Here is an 11,562-nt window from a genome sequence, read left to right on the forward strand (position 1 = left end):
AAAAGAGAATAAGAAGGAAAATAAAAGAGGATGAATCTTATTTGAAAAGAGAAAAAGAATAGAGAGAAAAAATATTTTATGAGTTTACAACTATATTCTTTATATTTCTCAATAGAATTTAAAATATAAGGGTTAAATAAATAATTTTTTATTCCATAATAAACTTTTCTCTTACTTTCCTTAATTATTTTTTTTCCTTTAAATTGAAACGAATGATTTAGAAGAAAATTAAATTTTATTTTCTTTCATTTTGTAATTTTTGTCTTTTTTCTCTCCAATTTTACTCCATCCAAACAAAGGTAAGAATAATTAATGCTTTAGCTAAAATACCTCATTAAAACTGAAATTAAGATATATAATAATAATAATTAAATTTTAATTTCAAATTAATTAAAATTGCCTATATAAATATTTATTCTCTATTTTATTGATTAAATTTGAAATTTTTCTAAAGTCACTATGCATTAATAAAACAATAAACTACATTGCCTGATTCAATTTGTAGGAGATCAAATCAAGATTTAATATCTTCAATCAAATTAAGTCAATATTATAATTTTTTTAAAAAATAAATTAAATATTAAATCCTTGTAATGGGAGACCACTATTAAAATGAAATAAAATATAATAACTCTCACTATAAAAAGGAAACAAATAAACTAAATATGTATTAATTAAAATATATATGAGAACAAATGCATTAAGAAATACATTTAAATTTTATTTAATAAGAAATATGAAAATTAATTTATTATTTATAATTTTAAGTAATATACTTTTTGAGATTCACACCAATTGACCACAACAAATCCATTTTATTTTAAAATTATTTTTTTCCTTTCTTATTATTTTTTTCCTTTCTTTCTAAAAAATTTGTACAAAAAGCTTATACATGCATTCATTTTGCATAATCATCAAAGGGAAACAAAAGAATCAGGGACATGGCAGCAACTATTCCGGTGATCAAGGTTGCAGCCCTTAGTGGGTCTCTGCGCAAAGCTTCCTTCAATTCAGGCCTCATCCGATCTGGTTAATTGTCCTCCTCTGCCCTCTCTCTCTAGATCTTCTGGAATTGATTTAGATTCAAACCCATGTATTTACCTAGCTAATTCTATGCTTTTTCTTGTTCATGTTAGCAATTGAGCTGAGCAAGGAGTCCGTGAAAGGTATACAGATTGAGCACATAGACATATCCCAGTTGCCATTACTGAACACTGATCTTATTGTCAGTGGAACCTATCCACCAGTTGTTGAAGCTTTTCGCCAACAAATTCTCAAAGCTGAAAGTGTTCTTTTCGCTTCTCCTGAGAACAATTACTCTCTTACTGGTAATCTCATAACCCTTAACTACTTCTTGTATTACGAGACAGACACTCGATCGTTGAAATGAAATTATCTAATTTGCAGCACCTTTGAAGAATGCAATTGACTGGGCCTCTCTAGCCCCAAACTGTTGGGAAGATAAGGCAGCCGCTGTTGTGAGTGCTGGTGGAGGCTTTGGTGGTGGGAGATCACAGTACCATCTTCGACAAATCGGAGTTTATCTGGACCTTCATTTCATCAACAAACCTGAGTTTTTCTTGAATGCATTCCAACCTCCTGCAAAGTTTGATGATGATGGAAACTTGATTGATGCTGAGGCCAAGCAGAGGTTGGAAGAAATTCTCGTTACCTTGCGTGACTTCACTCTGCGACTTCAGAACTAGAGGATCAAACAATCTATATGCACAAAGTACAGATTTTTGGCTTGTTATGGATTTGAAGAAATAAAATTGTTGCAATGCATTCAGTGTTCTTTACATTTTGATACTTATATTCCTTAAGCAATAGAATAAATTTCATTTCAGCTTAAACAGAATGAGATGACAACAAAAAGGGTATCATGGAAATTATGATGTCTAAAATTGAAATTATTAATAATTTTAATATTTAAATTCATTCTGAATCAATTAAATTTATCTCAAATTATTTTATATTTTATTATTTATTTATATATAACATATATTTATTTATAAAATTTAAATTCAAACCTATTATGATACTATTGTTAAGTCCCACATTGATTAAATAGTGGATAAAAATATTTTGGATAATCATTTTCTCCCAAAATATTTTTGGAGTGAAATTAGTTCCAACTCATTTTATGAACATATTATTAAAGTCAACTCTATTCCAATATTGAAATTAAAGAGAGTTTGGTAAGTCTCACCTCTAAAAAAATTTTAATATATAATTTAATCAATACTCCACCGAATTGACTGAGCATCCAGACAACCAAATTGCTAGGCTGATAAAGCTGCTGCCATTGTAATTGCTGAAGGGGGGTTTCGGTGGAGGGTGATCACAGCATCCTCTTTGCCAAATCGGAGTTTATCTTGATCTTCATTTCATCAACAAACCTGAGTTTTTCTTGAATGCATATGCTCTTTCTTGTAAGCTTGCATGCATTTTCTCTGCAACGTGCCTCAATAATTTGGGCTCAGACATTTGTGCCACAAGTTAAATTGATGATTAGAATTTCGCCTTTTTTTTTTAACATCTTAGTCGAAAATGATTACAAGTTTAATTGAATTAATCCAAATAACAACTAATCTATATATTATGCCCTCAGATATTTCTGAAGCATTAGCAGCCTCCATCATGTTGCAGAGTGCTCTTCATCGTCATAATAAATTAATAATCAATCAACCACCCCCCCAAAAAATAGTAGTAAATTCAAGCTTATTGAGAATTATAATAAGTGGTGGTTAAACAAAGACGTCGTTTGTTAATTAAAGAAATCCCATTTCCTAATAATAATATTTGCCAATGTAGAGGCAACTCCTTATATAATAAAGGAAAAGTTCAATTTTGTTGGCTTAATGCTCAATTTTACCATCAATAATTATTTAGATGTTTAATTTATTATATTTTTAAGGATGTATTTAATATAAATTCGAACCTATATGATATTTGTATCAGTGTAAAATTGATTAAAGTGTATATATAAAGTGTACAAATTTATATATAAAAATTTAATCTAACGGTATATGTAGATGAGCTCGAACTCTCCATAAACATATCTTATTTTTAATTTTTGTTTAAATTAATTTCAAAAATTTCAATTTAAACTCAATTTAACTCAAAAATTAAGAAATTCAACTTCTTGATTTTTAAAATAAATTAAAAATTAAAAATCTTAATTTTTGATCTAAATCAAGAAATTTAATTTAAAATTTAAAAATTTTGAATTAAATTCAGATAAATTAAAATTTCTTAATTAATTTAAATAAAAAATTAAAATGGATTAAGTTGTTTAATTATTAAAATACTACAATATTATAAGGATAATGCCTACTTAAAAAAAAATCTTAGAAATTCAATGGAAGCATGGCTGCATTGCTGCAATACATCTCAAGAATTTGTTCTATAATGGTGGCAAATTAAACAGCTAGGTTCAATTCATAATTCAAGGGAAAAAATATATATATATATTTTTGTTAGTTTTAATAGGAATTTAAATTTTAAAATGTATCATCTAAAGATAATTTTAATATAATTAAATAAACGCTTGTTAATAAAAAAAATTAACTTCTTAATTACAAAAGCAAAATTCATTTTTTAAACTCTCAAGCTTTTAAATTTTATTTATTATGCATTTTTAAGGATACAATTAAGATTTATTTAATAAGAAATATGAAAATTAAAATTACACATTAATTTAAAAATAATTTATTTTCAATATACAAATTATTGAGGTTAGATACAAGAAAAGTACCAGTAAATTTTTTTCAAATCAGTCTAAAGTTTTAATTTAACATAAAAATTAAGAAAATTAAAAAAAATTGAGTTTATTAATTTTTAGACTAAATAAAAAAATTTAGTTTAAAAATAAAGAAATTTAATTTCTTAATTTTTAGTCTTAATTAAGAATTTTAGCTAAAAAAATTAACTTTTGAACTAAATTAAATTTAAATTAAAAATTTTAAATTAATTTAGACAAAAATTACTAAATTAAACATTTAGCCACGTAAAATAGCAAATTCTGGCTTATGTATAAGTTGTGTCATATGTGCGTCAGATTTTCTTATTATTTTTATTTAATATAAATAGGTTCGGACCACAACTTCTTTGATTCTCCTTTATTACTTTATTATTTTTTTAGGGAACTTTATTTAATGTCCCATTATGCAAATAATTTCCAAGTTAAAGAATGAACCAATCGAGACCCATGAAATTCAACCAAAACTCAACAGTCCTGACATGGTGTGAATTTCTTTTTGCAGAAGATGGAAGAGAGAAGTTTCAAATTTGGATTTCTCAGGTAAATCCTATGCTTTTATTACGTTAGACTAGATAATATTATATATAAATTTGACTAAAACCTCAAAAAAAAAATTGAATAGAAAAAAAAATTTTAATGAATTAATATTTTAAAAAGTATTTTAATAAAATTTATTATAATTTCAAATAAAAAATTAATTACCAATAAGATGAATGTATATATTGATAAGTAGCCACAAGAACCAGCAGCTTATGTTGAAATTTGATAGGAAAAAAAAATGGCAGCCAAAAAGTATGGCGGATGTAACCTTTTGAAATTCACACCATTTGACCACAAAAAAAAAAAATCCATTTTGTTTTAAAATTATTTTTATTCGTTTCTTCCTCAAAAATTTTGTATAAAAAGCTTGCGCATGCATGCATTTAGCATAATCATCAAAAGGAAATAAAAGAATCAGAGACATGGCAGCAGCAATTCCGGTGATCAAGGTTGCAGCCCTCAGTGGGTCTCTGCGCAAAGCTTCCTTCAATTCAGGCCTCATCCGTTCTGGTTTACTGTCCTCCTCTATCTATTCTATAATTGATTTAGATTCAAACCCATGTATTTACCTAGCTAATTCTATACTTTTTCTTGTTCTTGTTAGCAATTGGGCTGAGCAAGGAGTCGGTGACTGGTGTACAAATTGAGCACGTAGACATATCCCAGTTGCCATTGCTAAACACTGATCTTATTGTCAATGGAACCTATCCAACAGTTGTTGAAGCTTTTCGCCAACAAATTCTCAACGCTGATAGTGTTCTTTTTGCTTCTCCTGAGAACAATTACTCTCTTACTGGTAATCTCATAACCCGTAATTACTTCTTGTGTTACGAGACAGACACTCGATCGCTGAAATGAAAGTATCTAATTTGCAGCACCTTTGAAGAATGCCATTGACTGGGCCTCTCTAGCCCCAAATTGTTGGGGAGACAAAGCAGCCGCTGTTGTGAGTGCTGGAGGAGGCTTTGGTGGTGGGAGATCACAGTACCATCTTCGCCAAATCGGAGTTTATCTGGACCTTCATTTCATCAACAAACCTGAGTTTTTCTTGAATGTATTCCAACCTCCCGCAAAGTTTGATGATGATGGAAACTTGATTGATGCTGAGGCTAAGCAGAGGTTGAAAGAAATTCTCGTTGCCTTACGTGACTTCACTTTGCGACTTCAGAAGTAGAGGATTAAACAATCTTATATGCACACGATATAGATTCTTGGATTGTTATAGTTTTGAAGAAATAAAATTGTTGTAATGCATTTTGTTTTCTTTACATTTTGACTAGTACTTCTTAAGCAATGGAATAAAGTTTCTTTTCAGCTTAAACGTTCTCAACCTATTAAAATTCATCTTAAATTAATTTTTTTTATATTTTTTATTATTTATTTATATAAATGAATTTAGTAATATGTATTTATTTATAAAATTCAAACTCAAACTCAAACTCATCACAGTACTTTTGTTAAGTCTAACATTGACAAAATATTGTATAAAAATATTTCATATATGATTTAGACAATCATCTTTTCACATGATACTTTTTAGGGTGAAATCAGATTCGATTTATTTTATCAACATAATATTATAGTCAACACCATTCTATGTTTAATTCTATAAATTTTATACTTTAAATGTTCAATTCTAAAATTGAAGAGAATGTATTAAATCTCACCTTGAAGAAAGTGTATTAAGTCTTGCTTATTGAGTAAAAACATTTGATATATAATTTGATCAATCCTCCACCAAATTGAAATGTTTTTGATATAATAACACTAAAATAATAATATAGTTTTTTCAATTTATGGATCTAATAACATTTTAAAATGATATTTATTAAAAAAAATTTTGAATAAAAGGTTTTCACCAACCTTAAAGATATATTATTATAATAGACTTCATGTTTTTCACATTTGTTCCTGTTGGTGTCCCATGTTAAAAAACAAACAAAATGAAAAGAATATAAAGTAAGTGGAATTCAAACCAAATTGACTTGAGTTCAAACAACTAAATTATGTTAATAGTTTATGCAACATTCCGAATTTTTAAATAAAAATTATATTTTTTAACTTCTGGTGTTATGAGTTTCGCGTAGACATTTTGATTTTGAGGAAATTCCATCGGCGATCAGAACTGTATTTTCGAGTCAGACACATAGGCTGTCAGATCTCACTTTAGAAGTTAGTCAATATTACAATACTTTCCACTATTTTCAAACGCCCTCAACACGTTTCAGGTGTCAAAATTAGAATTAGTAAATCCGAACTCTAAATGATCCGTTTTACCTAAGGTTGAGTTTAGAATAAAATTCATAAAATATTAATGGGTAACTAGAAAATTATGATTCTAATTGTGTTAGTATAATAGCATTGTTAAAGAATGCAGGGTATGATTATAGAAATTTCGGAGTTAGTTTGGATAGTTTTTGTAAAATATTAATTTTAAGTTTAATAACTGAATAATGTAAATATGTGAGTTTTGACTATTGTGGGAGGCCTAGGAGAGACATTATGATGTTGTTGTGTTGTGGGCCTAAGGTGTTTGGATTATAAAGTATTGTTTGAGCTGTTTTGCAGGTTGGGTAGGTCCTAGGTATAGGAAAAACTCTATCGAATTTCTGTCACAAATTTTAGTTGTCTTTAAATCTTTAAGTCTTTGTTTGTTTTAATATTGATAAATTCATGAATATAATTGTTTAGGTAACCGAGTTAACCCTATTCCTCTTTTCCAGTCGCCTCAGTGATCTTTTATTAATCCGTGAATAGATATTAATTTTATTTATAATTTCAATATTAATAATTTATATTCAAGACATACTCATTCATTCATACATATGTATGTATATATTTAGTTAAATGCTATGCATGCTCTTTTGTTACATATTTTATTGAACTTATTTGTGGATGTCGCCTTAAGGTAATTTGGAGCTGTGTGCGTGTGTTAGTGTGTGTATGGTATGGAGTCGCGGCTGGAGCTTAACTCATCGAGATTATTAAGAGTAAGTCCGGCTTAAGTTGACATCGTTGATAGGTATTGGAATTAAGAGAAATATATAGGAGATCAGCTCTCATATATATTATTGATGTGACGCACGGGTATGTGAGTGCTTCAAATTATCTTTTATACGAATATTGTTTGAATTATTTGAAACTATGTGAATATGTTGCATTTCATACACGGGAATGTATTAGACTTAGTTAGTTATAGAAATTATATTTAAAATCAATATCTTACTTTATGAGTCGAACACTCATCCATGTTCAACTATTTTTTCCTCAAGCAACAGGTGGACTTATTGAAAAAAATCTATTTTCTTTTCTCTCATGTTAAATTAAAAAAGTTTAATTTTACTTTTATTATCTTTCGTTCAATTCTAAAACTTCACATGTACTAGTAGATGTATTATTTTTTTATATGGAGTTATAATAACTTAATTTTCTAGAGTTGTAAACTTAATTATAGGAAATTACTTGGGTGTATGTGATATGTATTTCTGTGGATAGAGAGAGCTGAGCTCCCAAATGTTTATTTATCTGTTCTGAGAATTGTGAGGGTGAATTGAGCTCCCCATAATATTGATATTATATGTTGGCGAATTAGTACTCCCAGTTGAATAGTCTAAATTATGACCGAATTCTGTTCGTTTATTTTCTTGACATTAGAATATTTTTATGGGATTTATATTTGGACTTGAAATAATTATGCTTACTATGGATTTCAAGAACCTTTTGCTAACTTAAGTTTTAGTGCCGATCCGGTTCAAAAATCAGGTCGTGACAGTTTATAGCATTCTCCAGGTCAAAATAAATTTTACATAATACCAGAGCAAGTCATAATCCAAGATTAAAAAAAAAAAAAAAAACATGATGGGAGCCAAACTCAAATGGATCAATGGGTTAGTAAAAAAAGATTTAAACCGTAGAGCCAAGTCATCAAGAAGAAGTCAAACTCTAAATAGGCCACCATATGCAATCAAGTGACAATTAGACCTATAAATTGAATCCAATCCATATGCACTTAGAGAAAAAAAAATAAAGAGAATATAAAATAAGAGAAAGCCAAGTCATATTTACTACCAATACCCCTAATCATCTGCACTCTGCAATTCAAAATACATTTTACAGTTGCTCAATTTTTTTTTTCTTAGGTCATTTTTTGTCTTACCAAATAGGTCTCTGGTAGAATGTGTTGACTTTTTTTTTTAATAGTTTTAATTAAAATTTAAACCCGAAATCTTCTAATTTTAAAGATTATTTTAATACAATTAGTTAAAATTCACTTAATAAAGAAAATTACATATTAAAATTCCTATTCTAGCAAATGTGATTTAACATTTGAAGTCGCCTCCTAAGATTATATATATATTTTTTAATCTCAAGAATTCAAGAGAATGTGTATGTAAATAAAAAGAAATTAATTAAATGAAATGTGTCAGAATAATTTTATTAATCTAAATAACAACCGATCTATACATTATGCCCTTATATTACGGAAGCCTTAGCAGCCTCCATTATGAAGCCATCACTATGGAAATTCATATTCAAACTTGCAGAGCAGTGCTCTTCATCGTTATAACAATCAATCAACCAGCCCCCCTAAATAGTAATAAATAAATAAATAAATTCAAGCTCATTAAGAATTATACAAAAGTAGTGGTAAAACACCGACATGGGTTTGTTAATTAAAGAATATTTGCCAATGTAAGGGCGGCTTCTTACAAATATTGTAAGTATAATTAAGGAAACGTTGAATTTTATTGGCCTAATGCTCAATTTTCACCTCAGTATTTATTGGGGTGTTTAATTTAGTTAATTTTTATTTTTTTTAAGAATATTAATTAACTTAAAATTGCAAATTAAAAAATTAATTAACTTAAAAGTTCAAATTTTAACTCAATTAAAAAAATTAAGAAATTTATACTAAAAATTAAAAAAAAAATCAAACTTTTAAATTTTTATTAAAATTAAGAAATTAAAAAATTAAATAAAAAATTTTAATTTTAAAATTAAATTAAATTTAAATTTAAATTTCTGGATAAAAAAATTGAACATCCCAATTAAAATAGCAAATTGTGGCTTATTGTAATAAGTTGTGTCATGTGTGCGTCAGATTTTCTTAATATTTCCACGTCATATAAAAGGGTTCGGACCTCAGCTTGTCTGATTCTCCTTTATTACTTTATTTAATGTCCCATTATGCAAATAATTTCCATATTAAAGAATCTAGACCCATTGAACTCAACCAAAACTTGGGAGTCCTTATCCGAATTTGAATAAAACTTCATAAGAATTTGAATAGAACCTCAAAATGTTATAAAATTTTTTATATAGGATGTATAATTTAATTTATATATTTAATTAATAAAAAATTAGTAAATAGAATATTTTTGATAAAATTTATTATAATTTTTAATAATAAATTAATTATTAATTAGATGAGTGTATATATTGATAAGTAGCAGAAATTTGTAAGCAAAAAAAAAAAAAATACAGCCAAAAAAACTATCCTTTTTAAAATTCACACCATTCGACCACAACAAATCCATTTTATTTTATAATTATTTTTGTTCCTTTCTTCCTCAAAAAATTTGTGTATATAGCTTAGACATGCTTGCATTTTCCATAATCATCAAAGGGAAACAAAAGAATCAGAGACATGGCAGCAGCTATTCCGGTGATCAAGGTTGCAGCCCTTAGTGGGTCTCTGCGCAAACCTTCCTTCAATTCAGGCCTCATCCGTTCTGGTTAATTGTCCTCCTCTCCCCTTTCTCTCTAGATCTTCTGTCATTGATTTAGATTCAAGCCCATGTATTTACCTAGCTAATTCTATATTTTTTCTTGTTCATGTTAGCAATTATGCTGAGCAAGGAGTCGGTGAAAGGTATACAAATTTAGCACATAGACATATCCCAGTTGCCATTGCTCAACACTGATCTTATTGTCAATAGAACCTATCCACCAGTCGTCGAAGCGTTTCGCCAACAAATTCTCAAAGCTGACAGTGTTCTTTTCGCTTCTCCTGAGAACAATTACTCTCTTGCTGGTAATCTCATAACTCTTAATTACTTCTTGTATAACGAGACAGACACTCGATGGCTGAAATGACAGTATCTAATTTGCAGCACCTTTGAAGAATGCCATTGACTGGGCCTCTCTAGCTTCAAACTGTTGGGCAGATAAGGCAGCCGCTGTTGTGAGTGCTGGAGGAGGCTTTGGTGGTGGGAGGTCACAGTACCATCTTCGCCAAATCGGAGTTTATCTGGACCTTCATTTCATTAACAAACCTGAGTTTTTCTTGAATGCATTCCAACCTCCTGCGAAGTTCGATGATGATGGAAACTTGATTGATGCCGGGGCCAAGCATAGGTTGGAAGAAATTCTAGTTGCCTTGCGTGACTTAACTCTGCGACTTCTGAAGTAGAGGATCAAACAATCTTTTATGCACACAATATAGATTTTTGGCTTGTTATGGTTTTGAAGAAATAAATTCAAATCCAATTCCATACTACTCGACATGTTATCATCCTAGGCATAGTGTGTAGAAAAAAATTGTTGAAGCCCAAGTTGAGCTTTGATGTCAGCCTGATTGAATCAGGCCCAGAACTATAATTGCAGACCCAAGAATACATGCCCATTGTGCAACACTTGCCCGTCATTGGTTCCTGAAAAGAGAAGGTTGGGGAGAATGCAGAGAAAGGGGGTTTGGGAATTCAGGGCTTAGATATGGCAAAATCTTGGAAAAATGAAAAGGCAAATCAAAGAGTTATATCACCAAAATAGATACGCTGACAAATGTTAGCAACAGAGCATTTATTTAGTCCTCAGCTTCTTTTCTCTTGCTTTTTCCACGAACCTTCAATTCTAGTACTGGATGTCCATTAGAATGCATGCAATAGCCGCTGCTACGCCTCCCAAAGGCTGAGCAAATGGAGTTAATTGCCCCTTGTGGGTCATGATGATGATGGCATTTGGAGTTAATTATTTTTAATTCTTTTATGGTAGGGGTAAATATTGATTAATCAAATTGTATCAAATTAAATTTTTAATTAATTAAATTATTAATTAATTTTAAAATTATTAATTAAATTGAAATAAAATTAAAAAAATTAAAATTAATAAAAATTTATAACTAAATTAATTAAAAAAATAAAATATAAATTTTATATTATTAATTTTTTAAGAAAATATTAATAAAAATATATTAATATATTTTTATTTATAAAAAATAATAAATATGATTTAATATTAATAAGATAATAATTATAAGT

The 11,562-nt window shown here is 28.5% G+C and overlaps 2 protein-coding genes and 1 pseudogene across 2 annotated transcripts; all 3 read left to right on the forward strand.

Moving 5' to 3' along the window:
* The first annotated feature begins 903 nt into the window (after positions 1-903).
* On the forward strand, positions 904-1,858 carry LOC110645635 (NADPH:quinone oxidoreductase-like). Its single transcript, XM_058152047.1, has 3 exons — positions 904-1,029; positions 1,137-1,328; positions 1,408-1,858. Exons 1-3 carry the CDS (start codon positions 942-944, stop codon positions 1,704-1,706), a joined length of 579 nt encoding a protein of 192 aa, XP_058008030.1. The 5' UTR covers positions 904-941; the 3' UTR covers positions 1,707-1,858.
* A 2,798-nt stretch (positions 1,859-4,656) lies between these two features.
* LOC110667388 (NADPH:quinone oxidoreductase) lies at positions 4,657-5,624 on the forward strand. The gene is made up of 3 exons (XM_021828211.2): positions 4,657-4,813; positions 4,908-5,099; positions 5,179-5,624. The coding sequence occupies exons 1-3, from the start codon at positions 4,726-4,728 to the stop codon at positions 5,475-5,477; spliced, it is 579 nt and encodes a 192-aa protein (XP_021683903.2). The 5' UTR covers positions 4,657-4,725; the 3' UTR covers positions 5,478-5,624.
* Positions 5,625-9,941: 4,317 nt separating this feature from the next.
* Positions 9,942-10,949, forward strand: LOC110667392 (NADPH:quinone oxidoreductase-like; annotated as a pseudogene).
* The last annotated feature ends 613 nt before the right edge of the window (positions 10,950-11,562 follow it).

Source organism: Hevea brasiliensis, chromosome 1 (assembly GCF_030052815.1).
Source record: "Hevea brasiliensis isolate MT/VB/25A 57/8 chromosome 1, ASM3005281v1, whole genome shotgun sequence".
In the NCBI taxonomy this organism is placed as follows: domain Eukaryota; kingdom Viridiplantae; phylum Streptophyta; class Magnoliopsida; order Malpighiales; family Euphorbiaceae; genus Hevea; species Hevea brasiliensis.

Bases quoted from the DNA above. Each gene is read 5' to 3' on its own strand.
- LOC110645635 (XM_058152047.1), top strand. From the start codon at position 942: ATGGCAGCAACTATTCCGGTGATCAAGGTTGCAGCCCTTAGTGGGTCT. The intron at 1,030-1,136 runs GTTAATTGTCCT...TGTTCATGTTAG, and splicing joins TTCAGGCCTCATCCGATCTG to CAATTGAGCTGAGCAAGGAG. The intron at 1,329-1,407 runs GTAATCTCATAA...TCTAATTTGCAG, and splicing joins GAACAATTACTCTCTTACTG to CACCTTTGAAGAATGCAATT.
- LOC110667388 (XM_021828211.2), top strand. From the start codon at position 4,726: ATGGCAGCAGCAATTCCGGTGATCAAGGTTGCAGCCCTCAGTGGGTCT. The intron at 4,814-4,907 runs GTTTACTGTCCT...TGTTCTTGTTAG, and splicing joins TTCAGGCCTCATCCGTTCTG to CAATTGGGCTGAGCAAGGAG. The intron at 5,100-5,178 runs GTAATCTCATAA...TCTAATTTGCAG, and splicing joins GAACAATTACTCTCTTACTG to CACCTTTGAAGAATGCCATT.